The sequence below is a fragment of the Sceloporus occidentalis genome, unplaced genomic scaffold (assembly GCF_023333645.1).
Source record: "Sceloporus occidentalis isolate IW3139 unplaced genomic scaffold, rSceOcc1.0.p SCAF_1, whole genome shotgun sequence".
Lineage (NCBI taxonomy): Eukaryota > Metazoa > Chordata > Lepidosauria > Squamata > Phrynosomatidae > Sceloporus > Sceloporus occidentalis.
The window spans coordinates 159,248,737-159,266,719 of record NW_028316981.1 but is presented as its reverse complement, the minus strand read 5'-3'; the positions used below and the strand labels follow the sequence as shown (position 1 = coordinate 159,266,719).

At 39.5% G+C, this 17,983-nt stretch overlaps 1 protein-coding gene across 3 annotated transcripts in view; it reads right to left on the bottom strand.

Moving 5' to 3' along the window:
- RACGAP1 (Rac GTPase activating protein 1) overlaps positions 1–17,983 on the bottom strand; it is a 51,519-nt gene that overhangs the window by 8,439 nt on the left and 25,097 nt on the right. For 2 of the 3 annotated variants that reach the window (XM_089478960.1, XM_089478968.1), the window contains 9 exons: positions 16,676–16,878; positions 12,507–12,637; positions 8,541–8,610; positions 8,212–8,265; positions 6,996–7,073; positions 5,594–5,711; positions 4,754–4,881; positions 3,318–3,482; positions 1,740–1,835 (listed from right to left, as the gene is read on the bottom strand). In XM_089478960.1, the coding sequence (XP_089335086.1) occupies positions 1,740–1,835; positions 3,318–3,482; positions 4,754–4,881; positions 5,594–5,711; positions 6,996–7,073; positions 8,212–8,265; positions 8,541–8,610; positions 12,507–12,637; positions 16,676–16,878 (1,043 nt within the window). The remainder of the gene's footprint in view (positions 1–1,739; positions 1,836–3,317; positions 3,483–4,753; positions 4,882–5,593; positions 5,712–6,995; positions 7,074–8,211; positions 8,266–8,540; positions 8,611–12,506; positions 12,638–16,675; positions 16,879–17,983) is intronic. The other variant, XM_089478977.1, reaches the window with a different exon arrangement.

Here is a 17,983-nt window from a genome sequence, read left to right as displayed (position 1 = left end):
GAAAACAAACTCAAGTTGAATCCAGGTAAGATAGAGGCACTTGTAATAGGGACCCCCAATCTGGGAATGGAGTTATGCCAGCCAGTTCTGGTCGGGGTCACACTTCTCCTGAAGGACTCTATTCACAGTCTGGGGGTGCTCCTAGACTCGTCCCTTCATCTGACAGCTCAGGAGAACACGACGGTCAGGAGCACTTGTTATCAGCCTTGGCTGATATGCCAGCTGTGCCCTTTCCTGGAGTAGGGAGACCTTGAAACAGTGGTGCATGCACTGGTAACCTCTCAGCTCGACTTCTTTAATGCGCTCTACATAGGGCTACTCTTGTGTCAATTTCGGAAACTTCAATTGGTACAGAATATGGCTGCCAGGTTGGTTACTGGTACACCTAGATCTGCCCACATCACACAAGTTTTAAAATCTCTTCACTGGTTGCCTATTAGTTTCCAAGCAAGATACAAGGTGTTGGTTTTAACCTTTAAAGCCCCACATGGCTTGGATCCTGACTTCTTGCAGGAGTGCCTTCTCCCATATAAGCCACCCTGCACTCTTTGTTCTGCTGGGAAGAATCTGCTACAACCTAAGAGGACTAAACTTTCAGCAGTGAACCAGAGATCTTTTTCATCAGCCACTCCTAGTCTCTGAAACAACCTGCCGGATGAGATCCATCAGATTAACACCTTGGAAACCTTCAAGAAGGCTATTAAGATGGATCTCTTCCAACAGGCCTTTCCAGACTACAACACCCTTGCTGACCTGCCTCCCCCACTCCCTTCATCCTCCATCTTTTATCTTTTACCCTACCTAGACTCTGCTTGAAAATTTTTATCTCTTTTTAGGACTCAATTGTGTTTTTATGTTGGGGGGAGGGTTGGGGATTTTGGAATTTTTAATGCATTTCTCTTTTAATTGTATGTTATTTTACTGCTGTAATCCACTTGGATTCCCTGGGATTAAGCGGAATATAAATTATTATTATTATTATTATTATATTGAACTCACCTTGTGGCAGGAGAGCACCCCACCTCAAGGGCTCCCTGTATATTCTAGTAATGGTGGATTTGCTCATTGGCCAAAGGATAAGTCTGGGTAAAATTTCTTTGGGTGCCCAATTGTACAGTTGGCTGTGAGTGGACACTAGAGTCTGTAAGTGAAAGGGCTAGAACGCTTCTCTTCTGTGTACTGTCTGCTGCATCATTTACCACCAATAAAGCTTATGCTATAGCAATGATGGATATTAGTGACTGGAATAAAAAAAACCTTGGAGGCCTAGAACTACTCCCAGTTTTGGAATAAGACACTTGATGTCTCCAGTGGCTTCTTTCCTTGACAGCGGGGAAGAGATCCAGCCTCCTTTTCTAATTCCAGAACTCTAATGGGTCCTGAGCTTGCAGAGATACTCTACACTTTGTTATTCTCTGTTGGGGGTTCAAACTTGGTTGGAAAATCCCCTGGAAGTCTAATGACACAGTGGCAAAAATCAATCCATTTTTAAAAATCTGTAATCAGTATTTCTAGAAGTGTAGTCCATCTTCCAAACAAGATACATGGTTTCTGCACATCCTGTTTACTGTATGTGTTTGTTTAGGAGAGGGGTTGGGATGGCAGTTTTCAACTTGCTGCCACTCCACTGAATTTCTACAGCATGACAATAGTAAGACCTGCACATATTCTGTGCATTAATCACCCCTGTTCTAAACAACTCCATACACAAGATCTAGATCCTTCAAATTCACCCTTACCTCATGGAGTCCTCGCTGTTCAATCTCATTCACACAATGAACTACAATGGAGGGAATCATTGGTGGAGTCAGAGATACAAAATCAATAAGGGCTCCCTGGGGGGGAAAAGGAAAGAAAGACAGATCTGCATCTGCTTTTGCACAAAGTCCTCCAAAGATAAACATACATATACTTCTGAATCTGATAATAGCCTATCCAGAGCAACTAATGATAAAGACACCACATAATTGCACTGAAAAACACAGGAAGAAAAGGAGTGCATTTAATCAAACTTTGTGCCCAAACACTTCATTTTAAAGCTCAAATCTTAATACTGTACTATTGGACTTTATTATGGTCCATAATCTTGATATGAAGAGAAAGACCTTAACATTAACCACTCAGTAAATCAACATGAGAGGCACTAGAACTGCTTGAAGAAACTTCATAGGTTATCTGGCTAGCGTAAAAAGATGTACTGTATTTTCTGGCGTATAAGACTACTTTTTAACCCAGGAAAATCTTCTCAAAAGTTGAGGGTTGTCTTATACACCAGGTGTCATCTTATAGGGCAGGTGCTGAAACTTCCGAGCCAGACTGGAGAATCTGTGGTTGCTGCATATAGTGGGGGGAGCTCAAAAACGGCCGCGGATGCATCCTCGCTGTATGCGGCGATCGTATGAAAGCAGCTACCGCTCTGATAGTCTTGGAGACAGGGAGGGCTAGGCAGGCAGGGAGAGCTGACCAGTCCAAGCAGGCTTTGTATACAAGGTTTCCTGCTAACTACCTGCTTGTCATAAGCATTTGAATTAAAATTACCATATTGAAATCAAATCTGATGTTTTTTTAATTTTTATTTGGTGTGCGTTGGAAGAGGGGTAGTCTTATATAGGGAGTATATCTCAAACTCCATATTTTAACTGGAAAAGTTGGGGGTCGTCTTATACACCCAGTCGTCTAATACGCCAGAAAATATGGTATATATTCTTGTTATGCTTGTCTTTGGAATTTATACATCTATAGCCTTTCTAACACAGAGACATCCCATTTTCTACTTCTTGTTGTTTAAATATCCCCAGATCTCTGGAAAAAAACCCTAGGCATGCATAACAAATGGCAAAATCCAATTGAGCTGTTACAGCCATCTGGTTTTTCTAGTAAACTGTCAGGTAGCATTACCTTCTGCTTTTTGTTCTGTTCACCCTTCACTTTCCTTCTAGACATACACAACATAAGGACAGGCAGTAGGAAAACCTCTTATTTATTCTTACCCAAAGCACAAAGCTTACAAGAAGCCATATAATATACACTTTCTGTACATCACTAGCTAGAAGTCACCAGAAAACCCAAGATGAAAATAGATTTTAAGTATTTTATTTAAATATATTTATACACATAGTAGTTACTTAAAGGTTTCATTTACCAGTAGCAGCCTCAGTTTCCTCTGGAGATTGCTGCCACTTTTGACACAACGCACTACCAAAGTATCTTCCCAGTTGTGCTACAAACTATTTTTCATCCTGTCTCATCCTTTCATTCTTTGAATTCAACAGAAAATTACACAAGAGCATCCCACTGACAGTATCTCAGAAACATACCTCTCCAATTCTAACAGGAGTTCCTATTAAAGTAGGGATGCAGGGTAGGGGGCAGCGGTCTCGGCATTCTGGGTGTGTCACTACCCGACAGTCTCGACACTTCAGGGACAGTTTCCCAAACTTTATCCGCTTGCCACATGGAACACACGACTCTGGTTTAATAACCTGGGGAAACAGCATATGTGTAAGGTACTGGCTTGATTTGAAATAAGTACCGAAATACACAAAATCCAAGTACAGATAGATGTGATCAGTAATTGATTTCCTTTTGACAATATTGAACATCCAGTCACCTAGAAAGGCTCTCAAAACAGCTAACTCCAAAGTTAAAATACACATTAGAAAAGTTAAAAGGGAGAGGGGAACCCTACAACTTCAGTCAGACAAGTAATTTCATGAACAGAATGGTTTTAACCAGCTTCATGAGCTTGCCACAGGAGCCTTTCTGGGTAGTGGGTTATGGCACGACTGCAGCAGCTATGTTACTTTGCTTCACATGCCAGGCTAGTGTCAAGTACAGGATCTGTAGGAAGAGTTATACTCAGGCCCTTTGCAAACTGTGATACTCAACAAGGATTGTTTCTCCTTAAGCATATCTGAGTACATGAAACATGGCTGAAGACTAGCTGCAAACCAAGATGGAAAAGTGGGCTTGGGAATTATGTTTAATCATCTATGTGGATCAAATTACGGCTGAGATTCTGCACTAAGAAGGCATAATGTAAAGTTCTGCCAGGCAGAACTACACTATATCTTCCCTCTCCCATTCTCAGAAATGCACTGTTCTACGCTTCCTTCCCCAACAAAGTACATAGAGACCAGGTTGGGTAAGTAGCTAAGTATCACTGAGCTATGTTGTGACAAATGGATCAATGTCAGCGTCAGCCTTCTACAAGACTAACAGAAGGTCCTGGAAGACAACTGCATCACTGTGTGTCTGTCTATCAGAACATGGATGTTCCTCAGCTGCCTGCCCCAACCCTACCTCAGCTACTATATGGCCATATTGGAGGGAGAGCTCAGGAAAATGGTGAGTCTGATGGGGGTGCTACTTTTGCATGAGGGAATTTGATAATGCCTCCCTCCACAACAGCCCAAAGAAAGCATATGTCGCTGAAAATTATAGTTATGCCTGCATATGTTACTAAAGGGGAGGCTAGCCCATGGTTAAAGTACTTTCCCTGCCTCTCCAACAGCTCTGCTTGGAAAAGCATCAAACAGAACATGCACATATCTCTCATGGGATGGACTCATGATCTTATGGGATGGACTCAACATGCTTAGCCATAGTTTTACTATAAATTAACAACTTAAGCAAGTTTAAAACAGTGATTAACTGTTAATTCTGAATCTGGACTAGTTTCACTGTACTACCACCCATGCCCAAGAACAACAAAAAGGAATCTGGACAGGCTGATCATTGCCTGCTCCCTCACCGTTTTTGATACAAATTCATGAAGTCTCATCCCAATACTACCAGGAGTACTGGATCCATCTGTTTCTGATTTGCTTTCCAGCTTCCTGCTTCCTAGGCTCGAGTCACTGTTCCAAGGCTGTAGAATGGCTTGGGTGGAAAAGAGACATTTACTTTACATAGTCTATCTTTTAGTCCTGTATCAAACTTCTTCTAAGGGGCCCTAATTTAAACTAGTGCAAACGCCATTTCTCTGCATGTAAGTTACAACTCTTAGTTGCAATGGCAAATGAATGCAGCTAGAGAGAGGAGGTTCAGGACACCAAATTTTATCCCTTTTCTATTTTTAGTACTAAAATAATGAAGGCTTCACTTTAAAAAAAATCCAAAAGGTTAGTTTTAGATCCTTTTGCCAGCCAAGAAGCCCAGACTTGAAGGATATTTAGCAGTCAGCTTTCAGGGCATCTCCTTAATCTCCATTAAAGTAGAAATAGATGTGTAGGGTAGATTTAAGCAGGACAGACAAAGTGTTTCAAAATGTGCTTTCCCCATTCTTTATATTGCTAAATAAAGGAGAGCAAGAGACTGAAAATGAATTGAGCTAAGTAGTATAACACTGACAAAAAGGAGTCTGCTCTTTATTTAGTCAAAGCAAATTCCCAACATAATTCAAATGTGTGTTGCTATTTTCCATTGAACTTTGAGAGATAAGAGCCTCCACTGGAATTCTTAATCACAGGAAATAACTCATTTGTATTAGCATTTGTATGGCTGTAGACTGACACTGATTAAAGGCTGTGGCTACAAAGATGTCACAAATTTAAGTTTTAAAGCGTAAGTAATCATCTGAAAGCAGACGTACCTGCCTTTCTGTGGCTTCCAACATAGCAAGGTACAGTCTCAATAGTGGAGATTGCTTCAATTGGGCCTCCATCATTGGGTACTGTGAGGGTTGTTCTTGCAATTATTGATTCATTTCCCTGGAATGAGATATCCAAGAGATTAACAGCTTCAAGATGCAACTAAGGGACATATACAAGAGGATAACCCTTTCTGTGCACCTTCAATGCATTTTAACTTTGTGCAACTTCAAGTATCTTCTCAGCACAATGTGCAGCATAAAAATCCTGGCTTCAAAATTAGGTCATCCTCCATGAAACTGAGGAAATTGTACTATTATATTCTTGTCCCTCTTTGTGTTCACATATGAACTTGCAACCAGACAACTGAGATGAAAGGATGCAAATGTATGAATGACTCAGACATATGATCTGTTCCTACATAAGCAACTCTCCTGAAGTTAAACTTCAAGATTTGTGCAAGAGCATAGTATGTAAGTCAGTGACAAACCATGCATGAAAAATATGGATACACTGAAAGGTCAGAAATCACTCAATACTTCATTATGTTGAAGAGAAGCAAGTAGTGGTATTTTTTTGGAGAGGGGGAGTATCCGGAGGAAAAGCCAAGGAATATCCACATAGGTTTTTACAGAAAAAAAGAATGTAATAAATAATAATCAAATTGTTAAATTGAAGAATCACTTCAAAAAACAGTATTTGGATTTCAACAGCTTTCTATGGAAGCTCTGAACTTTTCATGATATACTCCTCCATTAAAAGAAAACCTGCCATACATGCTACAAAAATGAAGAAATGCTGTCAGTACTGATCCTCTGCATCATTCAATGAATTTCCATGTTAGCACCAAGATGGATGCTGGTATGTGGTTACTGTAAAACCAGGTTCTATACCTTGCAACTTATAAATGGAGAAACAGTAATTGTCAAGAGTTGCATAGGCAATTTGCCTGCCTTAAATGTTTGGAAGTAGGTGTGACAGGATATACAGTAGAAATGGAATTGATAAGTTGTGATCTAAGACATAGGTGCTGAGATAATACTGGAAGGGAAGAAAACATGAGCCAAGCCTGTTCAATGTAGTTTCTGTGAAAGTCTAGCTATAACAACTAAGAAAGAGGGTGATATGAGAGAGGAATGTTTGTTAATTATAATGGATAAGAATTAAGACCGCCTGAAATTTGAAATTTTAACTAAGAAAGATGAATTTTCTCAATTTGGTATCCTGCCAAACTTGACAGTCATTAACAATGTTCTCTGGATGATAAGTGTTAATGTGCCAACCAGCTCTAAGCAGCGCATCTTACTGAACACAAACACCACTCATCCTTGTGACTCAAAGTATATAAAACTGTCAAATTCCTCTTTCACATGAAACTAGTTCAGTTGTTGCAAAACCACATACCTGATCTGCTGTGGAGCCAATGGAACGAGTTTTCTTTAAAGGACCAGGAGGGCCTTCAATAAACTGCCTGGATGAGCGCTGTTAAAAAAAGAGGGTTGTACTCTGTTTTTGTCAATTTGTTACAGTATTTCTAGAAAAAGTGAAAGAAAACTCTATTGGAGTGATTAGATATGAAATTCTGCCACGTTTATATTTACAAGAACTGTGGTACTCTCAGAATCTAGAATGAATTTGCAGTAAGTGCTTCTTCTAATATGGCATTTCTTGATGGATGGTGCCAAGAAGGTAAAGACAACAGTATTCCCCACTGACAAGGTTGTCAAGTTGTGTCCAACCATACAGGGTGGTGCTCATCTCCATTACTAAGCCGAAGAGCCAGCATTGTCAGAGACTACTCTGTGATCAGTGGCCAGCATGATTGCACCGAACGCTGTTCCCACCAAAGTGATACCTATTTATCTACTTGCATCTGCATGCTTTCAAACTGCTAGATTGGCAGAAGCTGGGACTAACGATGGGAGCTCATCCCATCATGCAGTACCCAGGCCTTGAACTGCCAACCTGCCGATCTTGCAATCAATAGAGTCAGCATTTTAACCAGTTGGGCCACTGCATCCCACATATAACAGCATGAAACTGAAGATTAAATGAGACAGGAAGAAAAAAAGTGTGGCTCCCTCCCCCCCTTTAATATTTGTGAAAAAGATCTGAAAATTTTAGCTGTATTCAACTGTAAGCCAACATGAGGTGAAAGTTACATCTTCCATCCTATATGTCATGAAACAGGCTAATCAAAACTGCCCTATTGAGTCTCAAAGCCTAAGTGAAATGCACTATACTGTATGTCTGAATAAAATTCCAGATTTAGAACAATCAGTTTAGATAGAATACATCTAGAAATGTAAGTGCCCCCTTCAATAATGCTAGCTTGAAAGAGCACTTGTCCTGCAGACACACAGAGAATACACTTTTCTGATGGAGAAATCTATTACCAGTGGGGAAAAAAGAAATTGTTACATGTGGATACTGATGTATTCTTTAAATGCCACACTCAAAAGATATGGAAAAATATTTGCTAGTCTCAACTTCTGCAAATATTGTCTTTTTGATACTACTGTATATGATTTAACTGTAATGCAATGAAATATGCATACAGAAGTTAACATGGAATTTAGCTTTACATCAGACCCAGGGGAAAAGAACATACAGTACATACCCTCTTCTCTCTTTTCTTCAGTCTAACAGTCTTTACTACTGTGGAATCCCAATCCTGGAATTGACATCATAACCTTAAAATCAGCGACACATATGTGCTGTTTGTTCAGTTACTTCATTTTCCATTATTAAAACAATGAATCTTATGACCTTGCAGATTGCATATTTGGTACTAGACATGCAATGGAATTATGCAGCAAAAGGTTAATATTTGAAATACAGTCAGATAAAGGACATTTCACACAATCAGCACCTATCTCTTACACAGATAATATTTTCACATCATTCTAAAAGAGTACAAGAAGTGAAAATAAATCAGGGTTACATTACCAGCGATTCATCAGTCTTGTCAAAACTGATGTCGGATAAAATTGAACCGGATTCATCTATCGTTGATAGTCTAAATATAAAAACAATGCTTTGAATCATGTGTATATACATACACACACACAACTTTCAAATTTCAAAACTTCATGTTTTAATCACAGCTTTATGATTACTAACTCAATTATTTAGGCAAAGCCTGTTAGGAACTGTTTTACAGCATATGCAGAATTATACACACACTATATGTTTGCAACCTTGTCACAGAAACATGAGATTTGATGCCCATTACAGAAGAACCTGGTATACTGAGATTAGGCTTCATTTTTAGGAGCAATACAGGTATTGTTAATGGTAAGAAATAAAATAAACAATCAATCAAAAATAATTAATTATATTAAAATATTTAAAACACAAAAGCTGCTCATAAACAATATAAAAGGCAGCTACATAATAAATAATATACCATATAACAAGGTCAGCGAAATAACCAACAATAGTTTAAACTTCAATGTAGCAGTCAATAATAAACAAAGAAGTCAACATTATAGTCCTTTTTCGCTTGTAGGAAGGCCAACCATATACAGTTTTCAAATCATGTATCATTGGCAAAAAGCAATCAAAAATTTAACAGACAGTAATGAAGGACTGTAGCAAATCAGTAAAATAAAGCTGTGGTAGATGACTACTACTGAAAATATATTATCTGTTTCAATAAATCTCCCTCAATGGTTATATATGGGGGGGGGGGACCATTATACTTATATTATACTATAATTATTCAAAATCTTCAATAATAATGAGATTATTTTCCATAAATTCTAAGACTCATCCATAGAATTTTCCAGATGCCAAAGATACTGACTGATAAAGAAAGTAATCTTAGTATACAGAATGACCAATGAAATGCAACAAAATCAGAATATAAACATGGATATTGAACACTTATCACCATGCAGATGAAGCAAGAAGTATTTGCATTTGTAAAGTTGCATTTTCAAAGGTGGAGGATACCCATTTTTATACAATTTAAACAAAATTAATAAGTATAACTCACAAGTGGCTAGATAACCAAGCTGCTGAGCTTTTTGGAAACTAATTAAAAGTACAAGTTTGATATGGTGACATCCACAGTCATGAATACAAAAAACAATGTAGAAACATTCCAATTAAAAATTAACCAGGAAAAGTAGAACTAGCCTACACTAAGAGATAGAGAAGACATGGGATTTTAAAACTGAACAATCAAAGCAATAATTTAAGTCCATGGGTGCAATGAATAGTAATACAGTGGTCCCTCTGTATCCACAGATTCGGCATCCAATGATTCCACAGCACACATGGAATATTGAAAATATAGTGTGCCCGCACCATACGCAGACGAGCTATACGAGGCTTTAACCTTATGCGGAAGATTAAGCCACCATAAACAGAATGGCGTGTGTGCCCGTGGTGCACGTGCCAAACACGGGAATGCCCTTCATTGAAACAAATCAGGTTTGAGCATACACATTTTCCCCCATACACGGGGAGGGGTCCAGAACGGATCCCCCACGTATGGGGAGGGCCCACTGTATTTTTTTTAATTTAAATAAAAAAAACAAACTTCGATTTTTGCCATTTTATATACCATTTTCCTACACCATTGTATATAATGGGACTTGAGCATCCACGGATTTTGGTATCCTTGGTGGGGTACTGGAAAAACCCAAAGCTAATAGCAAGGGCCCACTGTATATCCAAAGGCCTCTCATCAAATAAAACTATTCTTCAGCAGGTCAGTTCAACAAGGAGGAGGCTAGACCCAACCAATTAAAAAAAACTTTAAGAACCCATGGAAGAGTTTATATTTTATGATGTATTCAATAACTGCACTTTCTAAGTAATGATAGTTAATTATGCTATTATGTTCAATGACTCCACATTTTAAGGGATCTAAATGTTTGGCCTACATATATTTTTAAGCATGGATACAGAATAAAGCACTTTACATGCTCTAGATTACAATTAATGCACCTAGAGGAAGCAAATACAAAGATAATTTAACCACTAACTCCTTTTTCTTTTCTGATCAGACCTTAAGTTATATACTTGCTTTCACTTGGTTGTAGTAACAATTCTGAATAACAAAAATGATCATGTGTAACTCTTCTCTACTAGAAGTATCCCCATTCATCTGTGGATTCTTCTAGACGACTCTTGAAAGAATACTTTTCTCCTTACATAAGTGAAACTACAGTCGACCCACCCCTCACACAGGGATCCCTTCTGGACCCCTCCCCCACCTGCATAAGGGGAATTGAGCATATGCTCAAATCCCATTAGGGACAATGGGGTGCGCTCCCGGGGCGTGCGGCTGATTGTTTCTATCAGGGCTTGACTTCTGCGTGAGCTAAGGTCCGCAGAAGGGGTGGGTCAAAGATACAGGGTTTTTTAAAAATATACAGTGGGCCCCTTGTTATACGCTGGGGTTTGGTTCCAAGATCCCCCGTGGGTAACAAAACCTGTGGCTGCTCAAGTCCCATTAAATATAATGACATAGCTAAATGGTGTTCCTTATAAAAATGGAAAATCAAGTTTTGATATTTGAAATTTATACTTTTTTGAACATTTTCAAACCGTGGATGCTTGAATCCATGTATAAGAAGGGCCGGCTGTAATCTGGAACACAAAATCCCTCGACATCATACAGCTTTATATTCTATTTAAGGTATAAATTGACTAGTGATGAACAGAAATGAAATCTATGCTTAATGGTACCAAAAAAAAACAAAAAACAAACCAAGAACAAAACAAAAACCCTCCCTATATATCCACCACAGCTGAATTCAGATCAAAGAAACTTTTGCCAGACAAAAAATATGACTGCTGTCTGGAACTAGGTCAGTTGCTAAAAAGGTTATTATGGAACCCACCTTTCAGTTTATTACTGATACAGAAGTAATGTTACTGATATCCAGGGTAGCATTTGTACATCAAAGGGAAACATATTTTTACAAATATAGATATAGTATTAAAAATAGTCTACAAGCAAAAAGGTAAACAAAGCAACACTATGATATTTTATAGCTCTTTCTTACAATAACAACATACAATTCTCAAGAGCACTGGTATCCTGGAAAGTGGCTTCTCAGAACTCTGTAAGTATTGAGAGTTCTTCATGCTTGAGAGTGCCAAGGCCTTAGATTTGTCAAATTTGTCACGTTTAAGGAACACATTGCCCAACCATTTCCCACAATTGTTTAGCACTCACACTTGCTCTCTCCCTTTCTCTCCCTCTTAGAAACAGACTAAAATTTAGATAAAATTAAACTAATCAACAAATAACATGCATTGTTGTCAGAATTTTCTTGGAATGTTACACCAGCCCAATTCCTGGCTGCAATGGTAGTTGTACTTTGTCTGAACTTATATATGGAAGCATCCACCTTTTCTGTTAACAGGCAGTTCTCCAGCAGCACAATAGCAAGACACAACAGCAAGTACATTTCTATACCACTTATCAGTGAACTAGACCTCCCTAAGCTGTTTACAATGTGTAAACCAATTGACCCCAACAAACTGGGCACTCATTTTACCAACCTACGAAAGGATGGAAGTCTGAGTGGAGCCCCTTCTGGGATCAAATTTACAACACTGTGACTGCAGTACCAGCATTTAACCACTCTGCCACCAGGGCTGCACAAACAGGTGGCATGCCTTCTGCCTGACACTGTGGTACAATACAAACCACCCACTATCATTCTCAACACATGTTAGGACACTTACAGAGGTGGACCAGTACCTTCTGCCTTATCTCAGTAGGATTGTGGCCTATATGTTATGGCTGTCATGAATGACATCTTAAAACTAGGAACTCCTGTTAATCTTTAACTTTCTGACTCAGAACAATGTCCCCAGAAAGCACCCTACATCAGGGTAACCCACCTAAAAAGACACCTTGGATCAAGGTTAACATATAACTTAGCCTACCTTTTATTTCCACCAAGGGAAGTTTGAGGTCTGTTTAGGAAAGCCAGCGCTGATTTCTGTTCTTCACTCAGTTGAATACTGCCTGATGAATCACACATGAGGAGCTCTCTGATCAGCTGGATCTGTCGCTCCTACAAGTTAGGAAACATCAAAAGTAGTCTCACTTTGCATTTATGAGACAGACAGCTCATAATACACACTGCCTTCTGAGAAGCATCACTACACCAACAGCATATTAATGTCTACAAAAAGATGCATACCTGTCTCTCAAGTGATAGCATCAAGTTAGTTTAAAGCAGCAGCAAAGAGATTTTTCAGGATCAAATTGCTAGCTAGCATTAAAGGATAAGGTACTCCAAATAGATTTCTTTGAGTCATAAAGCAATTTGTTGGTATGTTATCAATTCTCTTTGCCAGTCACAATGGTTTCTACCACATTAGGCTGACCAAAAGAAAACTGAACATTTCCCACCTGTCAAGAGACCCACCAAACAACATTCCTTGACTCCCTAATGCATTCAATGAATGGCTAGTGCACATAAATTAGTTTAGATCCTAATTAAGTTTTTTTTTCTGCTCCAAGGAAAAGGGGCAGCAAACACAAGCAATGTCTCCTTCAGGTGACAGGAGGTAGGACATAAGCTTAATCTCCTACAAAGTAGGACCTCCCACAATTCCCCAGAACGAGCATTTTCCAGACTTTGATATAAATGATGCAATTGTTCAAAATGAGGATATCTGTATAATAGTCTCCGCCCCTACTCCTGTTCTTGAGCAGGAAAGCCACCCCCCACAACATGACAAGTTGAACATTCCTGTTCTACTCATGAGACAAATGTTCTGGGTCTTCGGATGTTCACAAAAAGTTGGGAGTCTGGATTTCTCTGACCAGCCTACAACCAAGCTTCCCAAGGGACAGTGAGGCAGGCAGCACCTCTCCTACTTCTCCATCATTATCAAAGTCTCCAAGTGTCTCTTGTGGCTCATGGCACCATGTTTTTATAACCTCTCATCTTGAAAACATCTCTGAGGTTCCACACTTCTCCTGACTGATTATCTTCAATTTCCTCTTGTGATTTGTTGTTTCTTCATGATGCTGACCCCCATCCCCCCATTAAATGTACAGTGGGCCAATGATATCCACTGGGGTTTGGTTCTAGGATCCTCCATGGATATCAAAATCCGTGGATACTCAAGTCCCATTAGATACAGTTGAATACTAAAATGACGTCCCTGGTATAAAATGGCAAAATGAAGCTTTGCTATTTGGTATTTATATATCTTTAAAATATTTTCAAGCCATAGATAGTTGAATCCACGGATAAGGAATCCATGGGTAAGGGGGGCCAACAATAACATAAAGCATCACATCATTAACCCTTTGTTTACCTGGAGGAGAGACTATACTCCTCAGTTGTGTTGCCCAGATAATGGGAGAACCCATAATCACACTGGGCCACCTCTAAAATAAACAGAACATACAGAGATAATATAACAAGTGTCACCAAAACAAAACACAACACTGTGGCAAGCTACACAGTAGCTTTATCTCAGATAGAATTAAATAGCCAGCCTTATGTATTAAGTGTGATGCTGCAGTGAAGGTGAATGCTATTTTAGCCTGCATTGATAGAACATCCAGATCAAGGGAAGTAATACTTCTCACTATATTCTAGGCTAGACAGGCCTTATCTGGAGTTCTGTGTTCAATTCCCAGCACCTAACTTTCAGAAGGGCACAGGCAAGGTGGAGGAGGTTCAGAGAATAGCAACAAGGAAGATAACAAGTATGGAGAAAAAAACTTATGAGGAAAGGTTGAAGGAGGTGGGCATGTTCACCTTGGTGAATACTGTGGGTGTTGATATAATTGCAGTCTTTAGATACCTCAGAGTGGGGGGGGGGGGGCAGGTCTGTTCTTTGCTGACTCAAAGGGTAGGATCAGGTCTAATGGTTTTAAGTTACAGACGGGTTGATTCCAGTTTAACATTAGAAGGAAATTCCTGACCATAAGAGCAGTTCGGCCATGGAAGGTGGTGGGGTCTCCTTCTCTGAAGATCTTCAAAAAGAGGCTGAATAGCTATCTACTGGGGATGCTGTAGCCGGAGATCCTGCATTGAACAGGGAGTTGGACTTAATGGCCCATGCAACCACTTCCGATTCTAGACTTTGCACCTCAGTTCATGTAAGAAGGATCTCCTCTCTGCTTCCTTTACTCATTCACAAGAACAGCATGAATTGTTCTCTGTTACTAACGGTGAAACTAGACATATCAACCACTGTATGAAGTTTCCCCCTTTTTACTGTGATGTTTTGCTTTTGTTATGGAAATGGGTCTGCCCCATGGAAGCCAATCAAGTGGAACAGGATGAAGAAATGTATGATGTGGTGATGTCATGTCACATATTTCTGTAACACTACAGTTCAGGAGACAGGAGATCCAGTGTGACGTTAAGGTCTGCAGTACAATCAATGCAACAGAGGAATTAGAAGAGGAAACAGGACAACAGACAGTTGGATGAACGTAGACTGCATCTCAAAAATGAATGGCCAGGAGATGAAAAGCTCAGGGTCTGAATCCTAACCAAACTCAATTTGGTAACTCAGCCACAACAGTTGAGTACTCTGCAGCAGGTTCCCTGGACAGGTGTCTTACAGTAATGATTCTCCCTAGGGCTGAATTCAGTTTGATTCCTTATCCCTTTTCTAAGTTGGTATCAATACTGCTCTTGTAGCAGAGGTGGGAATGAGACTTGGAAAATGTCCAGACCCAAATGAACAAAACTGTGAAGTTTCTGTGGGGACAGGTGAATTTCCAAGACTTAGTCTGGTGACTGCTAAATCATCAAAAAGATAAAGGTTATTGGGACATTTGGCTGAAATACACATCCTTTTCTACTTTGAAAGTCTGCCCTCTAGCCTCAAAATGCAGCTGACAGGTTAAACTGGGTATCCTACAGAAACATGGACAACAATATGGCAACTGCAAACAAGACTCTCTTGCGTCATTTCAGACTTGGAAGCCATTGCTTTCAATCTGGAAGTATGCCTCCTTAATAATTTATATTTATTTTCTAGCAACTAAGACCAGCAGGCAGATCCAGATGCTATATGTCAAGGCAGGGACATATTTCTCTCTTCCCTGCCTCCCATAATCAATGCAAGAAATATTACCTAGTTCCCACCTCCCACACATCAGGGACTGGAGCACATGAAACAGCAATGGCTGGTGGCTTCTATACATTGGTGGCATGATGAATCTGCTCTGGGTTTCAGTCTAAACTTTAAAAGAGCTATTAAAAATGCTAAACCCTATCCCAAAGATGGGTTCACAATCCTAGATAGCTTCCTTAAAGCTCAGAATAAAACCTGAAGCAGATTCACCAACCCCAGTAACATGGAAGTCGCCAGCTGCCACCAAATGAAATTTGTACACACTTAAGGCAGCATTCAACAGTGTTCAAAGGGAACTGCTTGTTTGCCTGTGTCCTTCATTCTCTCCCAAGGGCGAAGGAGCAATTGGCCATGTACACTTAGCCAAGTTTTTCTTAACAGGAGCAGTTTTCAGCCAAATACACAAAGAACTTTGAACACAGAGCAAAGACGGAAGGAGGAGTACAGAAAAGTAAAAGGATGATAGAGACAAAGAAACAGAGTCCAGGTGACCACCTTTACATAACTATTTGCCAGTCTCCCCCTACCATATATTTGCCTTTACAGGGAAGTCTCACAGCTTTCAATTCAAAGTTCATAGTCTAAACCATACAGGATAGAAAAAATTAGAAGGAAGTTAATCTGAAGTGCAAGCTCTGAAGAGTCACTTGATCATTGTTAAGATGGCAAGTGGCTTCTGTGCTATGCCTTCAGGCAAGCCACATTCCTGCTTTCATAGAAATCCATTCTTTGCAGCCTGAGCACTAGGGTCATAAGGGAAAATGAACTGGGAGAAAGAGATTACACCATTGTTGCTGGATCACTAATATCAGGAATATTACGTGACAATTGCCTTATCGGCAGGGAAAATTTCATTTCATAGTGACAATACTTTGATTCTGGATGCTGGGGGCAAAATGAAACAAAGGTTGGCACCCAATGTCAGAATGGTGGGATAGCGTTCACAGGAGGCTGGGGCTCTACTTTGATAGGACATGTTGAAATAATGTTATACACACCAGCTTCTCGCAGTCAGCTTCAGCTCGCTGTCTTCGCTTGATCTCCACATCCACTTGGTTTCGGGCATGTTTCAGCTTTACATCTAGAGCACTACGCTCAGTTTCTGTTTTCATTAGAAGATCTTTGTATTTGGCAACCTCATGATCCATTTTTTGCCATCTTTTCCTGAATTCTTCAAAGTTCTTGGCCAGTTGGATAAAATCTAAAAAGACCATATATTGTACACAATCCATTTAAAATCACTGCTCATTAATACTGTCTCCTTACAATATAATTTCAGTGCAGGGTATTCACAAAACTAATTATTTAGAACCTGGGAGGGTGTGTGGCTCACATGTGGCTTCTCCTGCTGAAAAACACAGAAAAGGGTCAAAACAAGGAGAACTGAAGTATCCAGGACTGGTCTAGAACTAGAAATCAAACCTTGTTCAAGTGAAAAACAATGTTTTTAAAAGATAGAAATGAACTACATCTCAACTCCTATATTTTACAAAATGTTTAGAAAATTCAGACTTGTTGCTTCCTATGGTGGATTGGGAGGAGAAGTTTGTGTGCCCAGGCCTCAGTGGCCCACCTTGGATTTAGAATATATTTGTAAGACTGCCCAGACTCCAGAGTGTGTGTGCAAACCTATGGATGCTTACCTGGCAATAAGCCCTATTAAAGATAGTAGAGCGAACCAACATTTCTGCAGTGGTTTCAACTGTTGGACTGGGACTCCAGGGCACTGGCATTCGAATCCATGCTCTGCCATGAAAACCCATTAGGTATCCTTGGGCAAGTCATACTCCCCCAGCTTTTTTTTTTTTTTTTGAGTAAATAAGCACAGGATTGGCGTGCAAGAAAGTTAAAATTATGTATCAGGCCCATTTGCCCCATTTTCCAAATCAAGGATTTTAGTTTAGCATCTCAGTTTGACTAATGTCCAGTAACAGTACACATCAGAACACAGGCATATAACTAAGGCAATTTAAATAAAAATATGAATTTGCTGACAACTGTCATACCAAGAACAGAACTGCAGCTATAATTAACTTGAGAATAGATTATTTTATGGTCACAGATTAGCACACCAGAAAGACGTTCAACAGCAGAATTTAAATGTAACTGCTACAATGTGCTTCAGTAGATGTAGATTAGTATTATAGATGTCTGGCCAGCAACTGTATTCAGCTAGATAATTATACAAATATTGATTTGAAAGGAAAAAGCCAATTTCCTTTTAGCTACTTAACAGTGCCTAAAGGGAATATAAATGTTCCATCCTGCAAAACTACATCTACAGATTGGACAAACTTGCCTCTAGC